The sequence below is a fragment of the Nothoprocta perdicaria genome, unplaced genomic scaffold (genome assembly GCF_003342845.1).
Source record: "Nothoprocta perdicaria isolate Ctin4 unplaced genomic scaffold, notPer1 scaffold_95, whole genome shotgun sequence".
NCBI lineage: Eukaryota > Metazoa > Chordata > Aves > Tinamiformes > Tinamidae > Nothoprocta > Nothoprocta perdicaria.
In genome coordinates, this window is record NW_020456254.1 from 476,687 (window position 1) to 496,143 (window position 19,457).

At 37.2% G+C, this 19,457-nt stretch overlaps 1 protein-coding gene across 1 annotated transcript in view; it reads right to left on the minus strand.

Moving 5' to 3' along the window:
• The window catches only part of PAXIP1 (PAX interacting protein 1), a 33,805-nt gene that overhangs the window by 9,645 nt on the left and 4,703 nt on the right, over positions 1-19,457 (minus strand). Inside the window, exons 3-11 of the mRNA XM_026052991.1 lie at positions 18,476-18,519; positions 13,851-13,914; positions 12,749-12,862; positions 7,032-7,679; positions 3,594-4,317; positions 2,648-2,742; positions 1,597-1,692; positions 1,127-1,264; positions 367-488 (exon numbers count right to left, since the gene is read on the minus strand). Of these exons, the coding sequence (XP_025908776.1) occupies positions 367-488; positions 1,127-1,264; positions 1,597-1,692; positions 2,648-2,742; positions 3,594-4,317; positions 7,032-7,679; positions 12,749-12,862; positions 13,851-13,914; positions 18,476-18,519 (2,045 nt within the window). The remainder of the gene's footprint in view (positions 1-366; positions 489-1,126; positions 1,265-1,596; positions 1,693-2,647; positions 2,743-3,593; positions 4,318-7,031; positions 7,680-12,748; positions 12,863-13,850; positions 13,915-18,475; positions 18,520-19,457) is intronic.

Genomic DNA, 19,457 nt, shown 5'->3' on the forward strand with positions numbered 1-19,457 from the left:
TCTGAAAGTACATTTTTACTGCATGCTAGAATATGTGGAGTCCATCGGGGAGAATTCCTGCCTTAAATGGAACCAAACTAGACCTAGATTCTAACACTCCCAGTATTTTACAATAGTCTGTCCTAAAAGTGTTACTTCACTTTTAGATGGCAAAACAGTCAATACCACTTAGAAACATCTTTTTGTTTTCTAGCTTGTCTTCAGGAGACTACAATTTTGAAATAAAATAGTGTAGAGTAAGCTAAGAAACAGCACCACAAAGTTTAATACTCCAAATCACAAAAAATGATTACAGCAAACACTCTTTAATAACTATAGGTAGCTACAATAGGCAACATGCAAATTCTGTGGAAAGAAATCACTTACTCTTTACAGATGAGAACTGTATTGCTGCGACACAGATAGCCTGTATATTTTGCCCCTGCTAGGTAGGCCATTAGTTTGAGGTCATCTCTGTCACTATCAACAAATCCAGTCACGGAGATTATCTACAAAGAGAAGACAGGTACAAATAACCCAAAACAGAAACATTATTATTATCAGAAGTGTGTCATAAATACTGTATTTCACTAACTTTATGTATGTGATAATGGAATATAGTGTCATAACTTTGGTATATAGGCACCCAAAAATAAGACTTGTGAGATAATTAAATGGCAGTTAAGCAATGATTTGCTTATATGCAAAATCAAGTGTACCAGCACTAATGCCAGTGCTTCTTCCCGGAAGAATCATTTTCCTTCTGCTGGACAGCTTTTTCTTGCTTATCAAGACTACAGTTTTATTGTGAAAGAGCTCATAGCTAGTTTTTATCTCACACAGGAGTTCAGGCCTATCACCCAACATATGGATAATTCACATAATCTTTGCATCTCAGTTTCTCTTTAGAGGAGAATAATAACTACAATTGGGATGTTAAATTTCAGCTCTGAGAACTCAGCAAGACATTCTGGACCACGTGGTGGAAGGCAAAGTATCAGCACAGGACTTTAAGACAAAGAGAAGTGTTTCTCCAGGTGAGAAAAAGAGCATATATGTTACTCTGGAGAAACTCTTTGTGGCTCTGTTTTAGTCATGCTTATGTAGTGCAACAAGCATTCTGTGGAAGTCAGCCTTGTCTTCTTACATGTTGAGAGCAAGGCTTTCCTCCTGGTGGAAATGCCACTGGGAAATGAAGGGCTCGATGAGGTGGCACCATTTTCTTCTTCTTCAAGATAGAGTTCAGCCAATGTGCTGTAATGCATCTCTTCCTTTCTCGTAGAGCCTGTCAATATATGCAAAAACGGATTTTAAAAACTGAAAATTTTAAAAGAATCTTTTTACTGTGTTTTTTTTTTTCCTCTGCATTTTCAGGAGCTTCTTTCACATAGCACATTCCTACGGTATCTGTGGGATAAGCCTATTACACTCATTATAGAATTTTGCTACACTATAAACTACAAATGATACCAAGAGCGTGCACCATGAAAAATGTTGGTTTTATATTCTAAGATCTATTATAATCTATAATCTAAGCATGAAATACATTTTGCAAACCCTTACCTTTGCAAAAACAACAGGAACACATGCACGTGTACAAGTTACTAGCTTGCTTACCTGAGCATACATATTACTGACTTGGCTTTCACAAAGAAGATGGGTGCATCTGCTTGTAAGTGTAGGGTCCACTGTCCCACCGTGTGCTTGAATGATCTGGTGAGAAAATAAAACTAAGATTTCTGGCATTTATAACCACTTTACGTTGCCCTAGGAAACAAACAATAGATTTTCATTGCAGACTGTTGAGGAGACAGCCACTATTATCATTCCTTCACTGGGGAGAGTGCCTCAAAAAACATTTGTTAGATGACTTGAAACCATGCGGGGGAGAAGGGAAAAGGAAGAAATTAAATATATATATGTATTTTTGTACATATATTTATTTTGTACATATATATATATATATGTATTTTTTAAAAAACTTTCCATTGAGCTAAGGCAAGTCCAACTTTTTAAGAATCAAGAAAAAAAATACGCATATACAGAAACAAACTTTCTCATACTTTATAACAGTTGCTCAGGAATGACTAAATTCTGTCTCAGCAACAAACACAATTGCTATTAAAAACATCAGCAGCTTACTTGATTAGGCAAAAGTGTAGGGTAAATTCCACTATAGAATTCACCAGAGGTTTCTGAAGAGCAAAGATCTCTCATTTAGCCAACGATACAATCAGATTTTTCTGAAAAACAGAAGTTGGCAAAAAAAAAAAAAAAAAAACCCTGTTCCCTCCATCTTATTCCTTTCATGTAAGTGCATCACTCACAGCCAACCTAGATGACAGCATTTATGCAGAAAGAATCTTGTCTTATTTATACAATAAAGTTAAAGCACAGTAATGCTTGTTTACATTTGCTGCATTACAGTTGCACGATTAAAAGCATAAATAATTGGGAACTAGTAGAGGCTATTAATTGTAAGTTGCTGTTCTCCACACAGACTGCAAGCAGACTTCATATCTGAAGGATTTTTAGTACTTTTTTCTGATCAATTGCAGTTGGATAATGTAATTTAGGTCATAATGCAAACATTACACATTGAACACAAAGAAATTTCCTGCACGTCATTAAATAAACCATTTGGTTTGGAAAAACAGCAGAATCTTACCCGTTTCCAGGTTGCTAACAGCTGCTTATCAGACATCTGCTCTGGATAATCAGCAATTGCAAAAACACAGCCCAGCAGGAAATATTCTTCTGGAACTGGAAGAGTATGGCACATAAAAAAAAAAGAATTAAATACTTAAAAGTCTGAAGAGATGACAGTAGAAAATGTTTCCTACTCTAATCTCTGCCATTACCAGGTTATGAACTATATTCAATTTTAATGAACATTTTTCTTGGGAGAAAGTGGCCTCAAAAATTCCAAAGTTGACCCACAATGCTTCAAGGCCCAGGGTATTTTGCTTTTTTGCTGTCATGGGAGGGAAGGGGTAAGAAGAGATAGAACAGATGGGCAGCAGAAGGAAAATGGAGGAAATTATGCTGCTCCTTAGTGTATAACTCATCTATGAATACTACAAATAAAAAACAATAAATCTGCTTGCTACATATGCATAATCGGAAGCAAGGTCTTCCATCCAATAAAGAATTCTCTCTCTCTCTTTTTTTCTTTTTTTTTTTTTTTTTAGTATTTTTTAAGTTAAGCTGTCTAAGCAGCCACTAAACTCTTCAAAAACTTCCCCTTTCTCCTCCTTTAAAGAAAGGAAGTTACTTTTTTTCAAACCTACAGTGTGCACAGACTAACACTGATGCCACAGCACAATGTATATGGTAGTGGCAGACAAGAACAGACGTTCTCAGTGCTTTCTTACTTTCCCGACTTCTGGAAATCATCCACATAATAAATTAGTAAATCATCCTTATAACAAATTAAATCCTTCATCCTTATAATAATTTAACTCTGTTTATATAAGCTTAGCAAACAGGTCCCGAATGATGACTTAAGTTTCCAATTCCTATAATCTGGTAAGCACATCATTATTTTTTGACATTCCAAATTACGTCATGTCATTAGCCACTTTTCTCAGCATCAGCAGGCAGTAACTACTAACTCTCTACTGCTGGATCATGTCCAAAAAGCTGCTGCTGTTGCAACTGCGGCTGCTGCTGCTGGTGGTGTTGTGGTTGCTGCGCTGGAACTTGGTGCTGTAGTGCTTGAGACGCTTGAGTTAAGTGTTGTGCTGCCTGATTCTGCATCTGCTGTTGCTGATGCTGTTGGTGCAGTCGCTGTAAGTGCTGCTGTTGCAGCTGCTGCTGCTGGAGCTGCTGCTGCTGCAGTTGCTGCTGCTGGAGGCTCTGCTGCTGGAGCTGCTGGAGCTGCTGCTGCTGGAGCTGCTGCTGCTGCAGCTGGTGCAGCTGCTGCTGCAGCGCGTGTTGCTGCTGAAACTGCAGCTGCTGCGGAGGCCGGTGCAGCTGCTGCTGCGTGTGTAACTGCTGCTGCTGCTGCTGCGGGAACTGAAGCGGCTGCTGCGGGAACTGGTGCTGCTGATGGACTTGCTGCTGCTGCTGCTGGGAAAACTGGTGCGGCTGTTGCTGCTGGAAGGACTGCTGGGGAATCTGGGACTGCTGCTGCTGTTGCAGCTGCATGAGCTGCTGGGGTTGCAGGTGGAGAAGAGGATGGTGCTGCTGCGGCTGCGCTTGATGCGGCTGCTGCAATAAATGTGTCTCTGGTGTTAGTTTCACTTGACCAAACAGCACTGCATTGGGGTGTCCCTGTTGACTATGATTTATTTGTTGTTCTAAACTTTTTGTAGGTGCTGAAAGTGACTGTAAGATCTAGAAAACAAAGATTTGTTTCGTGACTTTTTTTTGTTGTCATGAAGTTTAAAAAATTTTTAAAGAATTAAAGAATTAGTGGGAAAATATCACACATAAATATACCACTTAAAAGGACAAGGCACTTAAATACCTACTTAATTATATCAAAATCCTTAACTGTTAATCACACTGGCTTTCTTAAAATGAGAGAACAGGACTTACATACAGGAAAGTTACTACACATGGCTCTTAATAAATGGCAATGCACAGTTTAGTACAATTTAAAATTAAACCCCATCCCTGTCTTCTTGATAATATCTCCAGTAGTATCACAAATATTAACACTGTATCCATGTTTATATCCATCTACTCAGTCAACTCTAACATCCTTCTTACAATTCCACTGACCCACTCAGCTTAATTTAGCTCCATAGCTGTCTTTAAAAATTAAAAAAAATATGTATTGTTCCCAAGGAGACACATTGGTCTGCTCGATGCTAAGAGTGAAATAATGTGAAAAAGCCTAATAATAATTTTTAAGTTATATAGAGTGCTGAGATCCGGGGCTCCGTTCCCCGGAGACGCTTCAGTTAAGGGAAAGATCACTTCACACTGAACAGACACTGGTTATCAACTTTTTAAAGCATCAAAAAATAAGTGAATTTATACAGATTTCTAGTAACAGGAGAGCAGGTCCCCAATGTTATTACAAGTGCTTTAATACCAACTATATATTAAAAACCTTAGGAGCAAGAGGAAACCACTTTGTGAAATTCAGACTGGTCATTCATGAAGTGTTTCAAAAACAACCATCTTAGGGGAATCATGTGAAGCCTTTCGCCTTCGCCCACACTATATACTTCAAACTGCAGTGAGGAGGGTGTGGGGGGTGTAGAGGAATCAAAACACATCCCCGAAACACAAAGCCCATTATTTTATCCTCTCAATATCACACATCTGGCAACTCTTCATTAGAGGTGATTCAAGGGTTTCCACAATGCACTTCAAAACATATTAAATTCCAAGCACATATTTTTAACTGATGCTGCTTGGAATTGCACACATTTATAACCATGATTATTCCCCATCACTAATGTCTAGACAGCATAACACCGTAAACATTAAATAACTAAAAAATCACATACACAGAGGAAAAAGTTTCAGTGGCTCATTATACGGAGAAATCTTGACGTTGTTCTCTACAAGAACTCTCAAAAGTCGAAATTGCGTGAACTTCAGAACATGTATTTCAAAGTAAAGGGATAAAACTTTGAAAAATATCCTAGGGTTATATTCAGAAATGAGTTTTTTAATCTGCAAAATGCTTAATGAGCATGGATCCTGCCATGCAGGGGAATTCTCTGGTTCAAACCAAGGCTGTGCCCCAAGACAGATTCTACCCAAAACTCATAACCAACCTAACTCAGGCAGAGGGAAAACGTTAGGAGCAAAGGCAGAACTGGAGGCAGCCCCACGATTCCAGGGCATAAAACTTTCATCCAAGGGCTGGAATGAGCAGCAGGACCCACCCAGCAGCTGACAGATCGGGTACTTGCAAGTAGCCTTGCACTCCATGGCCAAAAGTCCTCAACCTAACAGATTTTTGGGGAAGGCAGCAGGACATGATGCAATGACTGCCTTGCATCTCTACAAATGCTGTTTAGCCAAAAACACCTCTATGGGGAGAGCACTAACTAGCATTTTATAGCATGATAACTGCATTGTAGATGATGTGGTGTTGAGATATGGAAGTACCGGCCAACGTACCACAACTGGCCAACACATCAGTTCTTAGATGATCCTGTTCATTCCTTATCCACAAGTTCCAGTCCTTACACAGTTCAATGTGCTAAGCTGAGACTCGCGTTTGAAAAGCGGACAGCTTTTCTGTTCTCCTTTTCAAACTCACACAGGCAACAAAGAACCAGCATTTTCGAGTGGCTATAAGCTTCTATGTTATTCAGGCACCTTTCAAAGTTTTTACTTTCAGGGGAAGGTCCAAATAAATGTACGATACTTCAAAAATTTAAACAAACAGATGTCTAACGTTTACTAGCACCTACTTTTCCCACCTTCCTTTCCCAGAAACATGTTAAAATTTCAGTGCTGCAAGTTATTTCAGTGCATGCTCACTCGCTCTGTACTCCCTTCTAAAATGAATTCAGTACAAAAGCTACAGGTATTTCAGCTATATGAGGGGCATAAGAGGTGGCACGTCAGGACTTCTGCTTTGTAATCCTGACCGTACTATTATGTAACAGCTTAATAATACCCAGCACAACAAAACTGTAAAACTGAATCTACTGTGAACACAAACAATTTTGCAGCTTTATGTGTTTATGCTACCAATAATACCTTGTACTGAACAAAAAGCTTGAAGCATGTGAAGTCTGGTTTACTGAGGGAGGCAAATAGCTTTAATTTAATGAAGCTTCCCCTCCCTCCCATCAGGAAATTGATACTGTAATACTATGAAACACTCTCCAAGCAGTAGTTAACCACAGCTTTACTCCTCCAAACATTTTTGCCAAACATGTTACTTTTCTGAAACTCCTAGTAATGAAGATACTTATTACTGTGGAAGTTGCTAATCCTGTAACTCTTAATTAACATGGGGAACTTTTACTCCTTTGCACGCTTCGAGACCAGAAGAAGGAAACTGAAGTCCTTACACAGGCTAATTCCTTAATTAAAAGTCCCAATATTTTATAAATGAAAAATCCAACACTTACATGTGCTACATTTGATGGTCTATTAATCTGCTGAATATCAGCACTATTAGTAATATTCCTTAATGTCCGTACTGCTGGACTCCATGCAGCCATCATCTCCTGTCGATCAGAACTTTGGGCACCTTGCACTGAAGCCATTAAATTGCCTCTGAGATCAGGAGGCAAAATATTACCTGGCACTGGCGGGACATTGGCACATAAATTAATCAACCCAGAGTCTTTGCCTTGGGGCAACCTACGCTTTGCTGCAGTTGCCTGTGGGACTTCAGCTGGTGTCCAGTTCAAATTCCTTTCCTGCTTTTCCGGAGAGGAATCCGAAGAATCATCAAACATCAGTTCCCCTTTTGCCTTATCAGCAGTAGTAGATTTTGGTGAAAAGGCTTGATCACCCAAAGGTGACCCTTCCCGAGAAGATGCTGGGCTTGATAATTTTTCATCGGTACTAGCTTCATTTTGAGAATCTTGCTCTTCATTTTCGGCTTCTTCCTCTTCTTCCTCCTCCTCCTCCTCTTCTTCCTCGTCGTATATAACTAAGCGAGGATGATAAGGAATCTCATCTTTCTTAGTTTTATCCGCTATACAATCCAGTACCCAGTCTGGTGTCACAATTTTAATGCTGTCCCGTTTAAAAGCACATTCATATTTCTCCTGTAAGGAAAACAGAAAAAAAAAAAGAACTATTTAAAAATAGTATTTAATATGTTAGCGACATGAAGACGTTTCACTCTAAAAGAAGAGTTTCATGCACTGCACACACTTGGCAGCTCTCTTGGTTTCTCAATGCATGCAGCTATTCCTTACCAACAACTCTTTCATTATTCCTGACCAAAAATTCAAACCAAAGCCTAAACACAGAAGATATCAGGTATGTGAGTCTATGTACTACTAAACAAACAGCCAGAAGTGCAACTGTAAGTTTCTTGAAATAGCTGTGATGCACTTCTCATTGGACTTTTATCACTCATAGTTTTTTAATCACCAATTAATTCTATTGTTAGCTTGAAGGGTACCAGCAAAGATTAAGGCACTAATATTTTCAAATAAAGACTATACTTTCTGAAAGAGTTCCCAGGTAAACTTACCTAGAGTAAAACTGTCAAACTGTTTCAGAGATACCTGTTTGCAAGATAATATTCATTGCTTCTCTTTCCAGTCACATGTGTCAGTCAAGGATCAGAGCTCGGTGCTTCAAATGCAGTGAAAGTAATAAAAGTATTTTTTCTTGTATAAATAAAGGTCATCTAACTTCAGACTTGTATCTTCAACATGAAAGGCAATCACATTCTAAAGTGTAAGTTGAAATGTTGGTAAAAATAGGACCATTTGTTCTACTGGCACTCTATATGGGACTAGAGGATCTGCAGAGGTCCCTTCCAATCTCAATCATTTGGTGATTCTGCGACTCAGAATATGATCTACACAATTTTAAGCAAATAACCCAAGCAAAATCAGAGTTTGCTCTCAGTCTTAAAACATAACACAGCACAATTTCAAGTATTTTCTATCTTTAAGAGAAAGCATAAATTGTATTTTTTTTCCCTTTTAAAACAAAGGAAATTAAGATTGCAAGAGCAGAATAAGAATGCTTTTCCTTGCTAAATCAAGGCACTGTAGTTAGTAGAAACACCTCCTTGTTACTCCTCTCCATCTCTTAGTCATTTTGTAACATTTTTATTCTTGTAGATTGTTTTGGACTTGGACTTATTTCTGTTACCCTTATAACTAGCGGACTGAAAAGAGACATCAGTTCACCAGCAAAGATTTGGGAAATGGGATGAAGCAAAGAAAAATCTACCAAGCTTTTCAGCCTATTTTACGCACCTCTGTAAAGTAATATGCTTTAATAACCTAGATACATATAAAGAAAGAAGTGAGAAGAATTGCAATTTTAAAGGGATAACTGTGTGTTGAAACAGCTTAAACTGTTAAAACACGTCTTGATAACATTTTATTTTGTTCAAAATAGGACTAGCAGATTCAGCAATTAGTTCTTCAGACTTTGATGGTGGCATTCTTAGAGCCCTTGAAAAATTCACCCAAACTCATGCGTGTTTAAACTCCTCTAAATCTTCTGTCTTTTGTGTTTAAATGAAAAAAAAATGCTTTGAGCAGTTTATAACTCCAGAGGCAAATAAAATGGAAAAAAAAAACTTTTCATAACTGAATAACTTTGAAGGTCAACGTTGTAAATGCCTTCAATAACTGAACTAAGTGCATTCAAAAGCTGTATTGTGTCAAACATCATTTCTTTACGATTAAACCAGATTGCTGGCTTCCATTTCAAACGATGCTTATGTCACCATGCTGTTTATACCAGGAACAATGAGACTTATTGGAGCATAAGGACAGCTTAAAAGGGTCAAAAGAGCTTTTCATACAAGAAATAAAAGCCACGAATGAGGTGTCATATCTTATTAGTTCTTCAATATTTCGATTGCCCCAAAAAAGGAAATGGGATGAACATTTAAAAACAAAGCCGTGTTGTAGAACCTGACCTTCAACAGGCTGGCTCCATGCAGAGCACTGTAGAAATCGTGACCTTATCAACAGCAGGAAAGCTGGGGTGTCACCTGGAGCAGAAGTCAGCATCTCTTGTTTGGGGGGATGTGAAAACAAATGTGATTTTAAAAATAAGCTACATACTGCTGCTTGGGAAGTGAACGTTTAACACACATGGGACGTTTAACACACAGCCCTGCTTTGCTTCCTGACTACTTAAACCTGCATGTAATTTTGTTGGATGAACTAAGGCATGTTTGAAACATCTCATTAGCAAGATGGTTAAGTACCAGTACTACCTTTAAAGATTGCTCATGTGCAAGAGCAGACTGGTGTTTTCAAGAATAAACCAACAAACAGGGGTAAATCCCTATGTGTAATAAAGTGCTCAGACACATCTACAACAAAGCTTTCAACTGCACCACAACTTCCTACCACTGAGTTAAGACAGACATCCTATTGCTCATGGCCAATAAAACTGTGAGGATCAGCAGGACTGCTGCACTCAGAAGGAAATTGCCGCAGTCAGACTTAATGCTGCTATTAGTTATTTCACTTCACTCCCCAAGGGTCCTAAATTGATCATAAAAACTAATACAACAGCACTTCTAAAACAACAGATGAGCTTTCCTGGGGAAAGAGACTTCTCCTAGAGAAAGTTCAAACAAGATTCGACTAAATTCAGACTAATAATACCTAAGTAAAAACACAGACAGCCCCTAGATAGAAGGAATGTATTTTTCCATTCAAGAGCTTTCCAAACACAACAAAAAACCTTCCCAAACTATTAGCAGCATAGTTTTGATTGTGAGTCGGTATGCAAGACGTAGAGAGCCTTCTAATTAGAAGTCACTGGATGAAATTAGAAGGAAAGTTGTTAGATTGAACCACACTGAAGAGGTAGTTCTTAGTCAGCCTCAAGTGAAGCCTCAATTCTCATATGTTTGGGAATGGAGGTGGAATGAAGACTGTGAGGAGACCAAGAGAAGTTTTTACAGACTTGCAGAGCCGCCTGGCTAGAGCTGAGAAAAGCGGAGTTTCCAATCTACTCCTTGCAGAACCACTAAGGCTCTTTCTGATCAAGATTCTTGGGATCCAAATCAGCACACAGATTTGTACGGTGATACTAAATCTAGGCTGGGTACAGTTAGCTCGGGTCACAGGCACCAAGCACTCTCATTTACTCAAGATGCAGTTAATGAGAACGAAGGTAAGGGCTACGTGCACAGTCCCGGTGCCTACCAGCTCCATTTGCACATGCAGTACCCCAGCGACTGCTCCCTAAATTTTCCCATGAGAAAACAACATCAAAAATAAATAAATAAATAAATAAGCAAATACACCAAAGAGATAGAAACCTGTCCTCAAATCTGCTTTTTTTTTTTTTTTTCTCTCTCCTAGAGCTACTTTTGCTGTTACATCTACACTGAATAGAAGCAGACTGGGCAGAATCCAGGCACACAGAAATCCAGGCTCTCCCACAACAAACAGCACAAATGACTGTGCTTTACCACTGGCTTCGAAAGCTTTAAACAGCAACCTTCACATCTACAAATGGATGGACTCAATAGGCACATTATAATAATTATTATAAAATAATATGCATTATTATATACATATATTTATATATATATATAGATGAGGAAGTATAAATCAGAAAAAGCTGTCAGAACTCCAGCAGCTCACATACATTAAGCCACAGTTAATCTTACTTGCACTGTGACTACTTTACACTGTCTTCAGAGTAGAGGGAGAGAAATGTAGGCCTAAATACAGTCACACTTTCTCTTTTTCCAATAAAAAGGAATAAATAAATAAATAAAATGAGAGCAGTCAGGGTAACTCAGAATTTCATAATTCAGTAGTTGCAAATACTTAAAAGCCAATGATTTGGAAGAATGGCTTTTAGCACAAACAGACATCAGAAGCTGTTCAAATACTGTGTCTCATACACACACCCACAAGACGCAAACTGTAAGGTCTTCCTTAACATGAAACAACCACATTTCTGTCCATTATATACTCACATTTCAGTAAGAGGTGATGATGGCAACACTGAATTTTTTATCTCTATATACTTCATTTTAATGTTATTACTTGACAACACTTGTACAAATAGTACAAATTTTCTGCTTCCTTTTCTAATTAAATAGAAGCACACACAGGATCAGTGTTAATGTTCGGTCAAAACAGCCTCTTTTATGGAAACTCCTCACATATATCTAAATAGTGAAAAAAAAACTTTTAATAAAAGATTTAAAACTAATTTGGGGATCTAATATTTAAAAGCAATTGAACTGGGATTTTCTTTGTATGTCAGACAACATAAATTATCAACCAGTACATTCAGAGGAAATTAATTTCATTTAATGATTCTCCAGAGTTATTTGAAACTGTCATTCACATACAAAAAGAAGATTACAGATGAACCAAGTTTATTTGCAGATATGAGTTTTCATTCTCTCCTCATGGTGAGAACTATTAAGAATCTTGTTTTATCATGTCAAGTCAAAGCAATCATTTAAGATTTTACTAGTGTCAAAACTGTTCTCTTTACAAATTGCTGCAGATTTCCTTGAAGCAGTATGACACAGCAGAAGGACTAGGTCAAGTATTTGTTCTATAAATTTCTCACCATTCACAATTAAGCAAGACATTTATTTATTTCTACAGATATGGCACAGAAATGCCATGCATGATTTATCCTTCAAGAGGAAAGAGAGGAGACATTTTTAGTTTTGGTTTTTTTTGGTTGGTTGGTTGGGCAGTTTATTTTGGTTAGTTTTTTAACATATTCTTACTTCCACTCTCCTTATTTCTTTTCCTTCAGAATGTCTAAGGGCATTTTGCATTATTTTTCAGTTCTCTGTCCTTGGTTTTACTACGCTGATTCTATCTACATACTTACAAGTCACAGTCACTAATGATCATTATGTATCACTAATTAGGGTAAGAAAAACAGAAAAAAAGAATCAAACACTTTATTCAAGCAGAGATATAAATACAGATATGAAACTGAGTGCCTGTTTATTTGATGAGGCTCAAAACCATGCAGAAAATAAATATGACGTGATTAACTGCAATGCATAATTCTGTTGATTTTTAAGACCAACAAACAATTTAGAGAATCTTAATTTCAGGGAGGCAGAATGTTTTTGATTATTCCAAAGCAAACAAGAGCTACAACAGGCAGAACCGTACGTGTAATAAACTCTTACCCCCTTTGGCTCAGGCACAATCAAATGAGTACACTTATTATTGAGGCTCAGCTGGCAATTCCCTCCATAAAACGTAATCAAAGCCCACAGCGTATTTCGGTCTTCAGATGAAACCTAAGGGGAAGTTAAATAAGCCTTTTAGTTCCATGCAACCAGCTGCTTTTTGCTCAAAGATTTCTAGTAGGACTCATAATGCATCATTTACAAGTCTGGCTAATGCAGCTATCACTTTTAAATACCAAATTAGCACGAAAATTAAAAAGAATATGGGTGAATGAAAGAGGTGTAGCAGGAAACTACATTAAAGAAGCATTTTTAGCTTACAAAGAGAGAAAGAAAATACTCCTCACTTCTGTAATACAGATATATCTGAACACTAATATATCACCCACCCCAGGAGAAGTTAGTAAATATAGAAGTCAAGTAAATATAAATGAGTTATGATCTTAGACAATTGGTTTAAAATCATTAAGCAGAAATTTAATGTGTAGAACCCATTACTAGCCTTAGTAAACACATGAAATGTTTACTTCTAACAATTTATATTCCTCCTTTGCCAAGAATGCCATGCATACCTAAGTTACTAATATTTAGAATTACTAAGGAAAATGGAAAAGAAAAATCTAAAGCTCATATATCCCATTAGTTTCTAAACCCTGATGCTATCTGCACACACACACACTGCAATTAATTCTCAACAAGCTGCTGCTCACAGATCTTTAGAGCTGGGTATAAACAAACACCATTGAGACACCACAATTATCCCCCATTTCATTCATTGGTACCCTGGTCAGGATTTCGGTTCTTATTTAGGAACAAAATGGTTTAGCAAATATTCTGTGTTAATGAATAAATAATAGTACTAAAGATTTCCTACAGCAGTGTGCTTTTCATTTTAGAATCATCACATTACTGAATACAAGATAAATTTATGATTTAATCAAATGGCCACAGTACGAAATGCTTACATTCTCAGTCGTAATCTAACACTACTGAGATGATAATTCTATCATACACCCAAAAAAAAGGCACCTCTCCTTTGTTTTCCCTTAAGGATCACACACATTTTATATTGGAGTACAATGAAATATGATAAACCTACCTGAGAGAGACAAGCAGTGACTCCAAAAAAGATCTGACCGGATTCTGGAGAAAAGCCATTTACCCTGGAAACAACAGGTGTCAAGGATACAAGATATTTTAAATGGAAGTTTCCTTATGGATAATAGAAGGACATTTCACAGTACAACAGGTCTTCTCAGATATCAAGTATTTAACCATTCAAAAACTTTAAAAGCACGTGCTCTGTTTTCAGCTCATGCTGTATGCAACCTGGATCAGGCTGCCTCTGAACACAGGAAATTAAGCTCATAGAAAGCCAGGTCATTATCAAGAGCTCTTCTTCCAGGGAATCAACAGTTCTTCTGCTAGAGTCAGCAACAGAGAACAAAGAAAGAACATAGTGCAAAAGAAATTCAATAAAACTAAAAACACCGAAGATTTTTTTTCTCCTAAAAGAAAAGCTAGTAACAGATGACTGTCAGAAAGTCGGAGCGCCTTCCTTACCGGATTGTTAAAGAAAGACTGCAATCTGGTGGATGATTTCACTTGAAATCAACAAGGAATTAAAGGAAAAAAAAGGCTATAAACAAGAAAACTAGTTAGGAAAACTAGTTAAGAGTTGCAAGTGGCTTCCAAAACAACCAAGTTTGGCTAAATGGTGCTGTTTCTGGTTGGAAGCTCATGTGCCCTTTACAACTTCTGAAAGACTGGAAGTACAGAAGAATATTCCCTCTGCCTAGTAGAGAAAAGAGTAAACCAGGAAATTTCAATCACTCAATTTATACTTCTGGAAAAATAAGCTGGGACGCTTTCTAGTTAAACCAGTCAGAACATAATCGGTAGATGAGTAAAGTCAATATGAATTAATGAAGAATAACTGCACCAAGTAAATCTTTTTGTCCTTCTCTGCCAGGTATTATATATTGTAGGTGGAAGTACTGAAGTTCTCAATGTTTCCTTTGTATTAAGCCTTTATTTCTTCATCACATTAAAGCAAAATGTGTGATGAATGAAACAAGTATACAAAGCTCGTGGAAAAGTTGCACAGAAAGGCAAATAAAATACATCATCAATAGCATGCCAAGAAAAAAAAAAAAGCTAGAAACTACCACGAATCACAAGCTGAGAAAACATCACATAGGATGCAAAAACAGAATCTGAAACTCAAACGCTGTTTTCCATCTATTTTCAATACCTGACTAGATTTGTGATAGCAAAGTGTATTTGTTTTCATATGAAAGACTTGCATAAATTAAAGAGTATCTGCCAAGAGTAAGGAGATCTTTTATGGATCTAGTAAACGTAACTCATGAGATGAACCTGAAAGAGCCAGAACTGATGGGTTTAAAAAGCTGAGAACAAACAAATCCACAAAGACCAACCCAAATGAAGAGATAAGTAATTTGTTCTTCCTCTTTGGAGTAGCTCAGATGAATCAGAACAAGATCAGAACAAGACTAAACTACTGCACGGAAATGATGCTAAACTCATGCCAGACCACAGTGAAGCACTGTAGGAAGGTGCCTGAAGAGACTGGAATCTCAGTCAATCCCTGATCTCCCATCACCATTTTGTGTTTAAGAAAAATTTCCCCTGTGCTATAACAAAGTCAACGGGTGCACCAGCAGTGCTGTAACTTTGAGATTTGGAGGATAATACACAGCAAGCAGCAAGTTGACAACAAAATCAAACCACATGAATTGATTCCTGCCACTATCCACAATACTCTGAGCAGCCCAAGTCCAAAGAACATCCAAATTTTCCTTGTGTTAGTATTATATCAAAGGCAGAGGTTCAGTACAGCACTATTTAGAAGTGTCTCGTAATCTGCTTTCTGCCTTAGCATCTGTTCCTAGCCCATGAAGTAGCAAGAGCTCAGCATGGCACTTTGAAGAGGTTCTTCAGCTTCACTGCTGCTTGCACTCTCTAAACAACAGGAGCGAAACTGTTGTGCTTTAAAAGGGTCTATGAGGTTTCAAAGCGGTCTGGAAAACAAAAAGGAAGGAATGCAAAATTGTTCAGTGAGATTTCTTTGCTTTACCCAGCTACAAAAATGATAAAGTGTTTTTGACCTTTCATCCACATAAGGGCAACAAAAAATAAACCTTTCTCCTTCCTTCTTTTTTCACATTTAACAAAAATAAAATTACTATGAAGACCTCTTCATAGCATTTTAATCAAAGTTTTAAAACAGGAAGGATTTTTCCTTTTCTATCCTTTTCCTCCTGGAAGGATGTTCTCTGTCTCAAATTCTGTTACTTTCCCTTCACTCTAAGTTATTCAGGTTTTGTCTCGTACCAGCTACTGGAAAAAAAGGGAGAATGTTCTCCCTTCTGAAGGTCCAACTCATTAAGAAAACTTTCAGAATTGAATGTTGAAATGTATTTCTACGGAACAGACAAAATTATTATGCTTTTATAATGTACTCAACCTCTCTATATCAAATTTCACCTTTTCACTGCTAGCCAAATGCCCATCAAATATGTCTTGGAATTGGTACTTGATCTTAAAATTCTTAAGGCTCTCTGGGATAGATCTGTGCATTTAACTGATACAGAATGTTTCTAGTGTGTCTAGGACTTCTTTCCTCAATAAATTCAAAGTCAATTTTGAATACTAAACCTCTAAATTAAAAGCAAACACCAGGCTAGGATATATCAAAACTCTGTCTGAGGAAAAAAAAAAAAACAGCCAACAAAACTCAAATTGGAGAGGCAAGTTATTCCTACTAACTGTTGTCTAGTATTCTCATTATGGTAATGCATAAAATTCTAATGAAATGCAAGATTCTTAGAAGCCACAGAAAGGCTGAAAAAAAACCAAAGCTGAGACCTAACAACACATTTTAGTGACCACTGTAAGGCTCAGAATTAAACCAAAAAACACCAGGTTTTCTGAACACAAATAGCTAGGGAGAAAAGTCAAGAGTTCAAGGAGACATTTACTGCTGATATGTGCACAAAACTTTCTTCTTCCCCACAACCCAGAAATATTGTACTATTGAGACTTGGTCTTTTCATTTGGACATTCGTAGACACTCACAAGAAAGTCTTTCTGAGCAAGTTATTCAGGGCTAAACTCATGCATATATTGTGATAAATTATGGAGTGCATTACTCACAAGTTTTATCTGTTGATTTCTCTTCTAGGTAAATAAAATGAGCACTAAACTATCTGTTTAATATCACCTGGTTTCAGATGGAAAACCATTTTTCTAACAGCGCAACTTCTCTATGGGAAAAGTGGATCATTAAAATGTTCTATTACCTAAGCTTGAAACTTCAGCCTCTCCCAGAAACATTTCTATCCAGTTCCTCTTTGAATCTGATCTAAGGAAGAGCACAGACTCCCATTCTGATGCTGAAAGGCTGATAAATACAGATGCCAACCACAGAAGACGCCAGCTCAGACCACCTCACAATAATTATTTTGAATGTGGGAATAGTTTCCTTAACTTGCTTTTTAACATGTAATGTTCAATGCTCTTTTGAAATGCTCATTTAAATGCTCATTTAGAAGCCAATTTATTTGAGGAAAACTTTCTTCCGCTTAAGTCAGAATATCCCTGACTCAGGGATAGTTTTTCTTACTAACTGGTAAAATCCTGTCACAATTAATTATTATGATCAGAACAACCGCCCAGGCCCAATCTGCAATTTTCTCTTAGCTGATGGATTTTATGCTTTCTCTTTCCACAGTTCACGCAAGTTCTCTTCTGGAAGTAGAGAACGTATAGGGTATTTGCAAAACAATCAGCACACAGCAAGATGGAAAGGCGTATACCTTGAAATACTAGACATTAAATAGAGAATAACTGAAGCACATTAAGACTAAACTTTTGCTTCTACTTCCTCCTGTATTCCAGCACTGGCTGCTTCTTTTGCTAACCTCAAATGAGATCCTGTCCTGAAAAGTATTGCTCTGCTCCAGCTTTTCTATATACAGAATCTTTGTAAGAGTAGCGAGAAAAAGATGCATGAATTTCTTTCTGTAATAGCAGTCATTGCTATCACTCTTACGATCCAAATAAAAACTGTCAGGGACATAAATCAGCTTGAAACAGTAATAACTGATGAAAAGAGAAAGGAACACACCATGCATATGCAAGAATGTTTTCCAAACAAGTTAAAAAAGGATAAATCTAGCCCAGTGAAAAATAACAAGATTTAACAAGGGTACGGAAGACTATTCAAACAGCTGTAATACTACTATTATCTATTAATGAAGCGTTATTTAAAATACAGTGTGTGTATATGTGTGTATCTATCATGGCTTAATTCTGCTTCTAGCAAAGGCAGTCGAATAGGGCCTTCTATTCCAAACCCTCACACCTGCCCTTCTTCTGCACTGTAGAAGCCTCCCTGGATCCTCACAGCTAGTAGTAATTCCCAGATAAAATGTTGCAGTCCACCCAGTAACACTTTTCTGGCAAGCATCTAGTACACGCTGAAACAGCCAAAAGCAGCATAAGCAAATAAGACAAAGAAGCTCCAGGCCCACTATAACCACAGCAGGGAAAACATATCCTGTCATTTTAAAGATTAGAGCTATGTATGCTTTATCTTTAGCCCTTAGCCACTCTAGTGGCTCTTTAGCCACTCAATACTATTTATTTTAACATGTTTTCAATAAAATACATTTGAATATGAACAACTTAAAAGGATACGGCAGAAGAGCTCCACAGCGAACAGACAAGATCACCCAGGAAGGCTGAAAGATAAAAAGCCAAGAAGTTAAAAAATTTGGTCTGCATGAATGAAATGCAAATTACCTTCCAAGTATGTATCAAACCTAATTGCAATACACATCTCCCAAATTAGAAATTCACAATGTTTCACTGACAACATATTTTGACATTTACAAAAACTGTTCTGATTTATTTGCAAGGGTTCTCTTAAGACTTCTCAAAGGTCACAGAGCAATATGGGAACAAACTCCCCTTCCCTTGTCCTGCCATTGTGCCCAAAACATCATGTATAGTATTTACTCATCATGTATAGTATTTATTCATCCTTTCTCCTTTCTTCAATTCCCCCTGCTTTAAAAGAAAAAAAAAAATTCTCCTACCTTACATTTACCTCTAAGGAGCTACTAAACATATTAAACATTAACTCTACACAGAGGTACTTAAAAGGTATTAAAGGTATTTAAAATCAGCTCCTAAGCATCCAGTGAAGCTGGATGATGACCCCCACTCAAATTCTGGGACATTTCAGATGTCCTTTCCTTCATATGAGAATGACAGTGATACTTTTTTAAGATTAAAATTATAGCAGAAAACACTTCAGAATATGGAAAATATTAAAAAGAACCTTTTAATCAAGTAGTGCATTCACTATAACCATAAGGTCTCTATGTATTTGTTTGTTTATTTTTAAACACATACTATTAAACTCTCAGGTAAATTCCTATGATATAGGCAACTAAAATTCATTATGGTCACCTGCAACCATATGCATAAAAGCTCCAAAACGATGTGCTCCTAAATATTGGCAGTGAAATAATACAGATTTTCTTTTCAAATTGCTCTCATGACTTGCAGATCTGCCAAGTTCACATTTTCAAACATGGAGCCTGAAAGCTTTCCGGAGAAAGCTAAGCTAATAGTCTTAAGGTAGTAACAAAATATCAGTAATTCAATGTGAGTA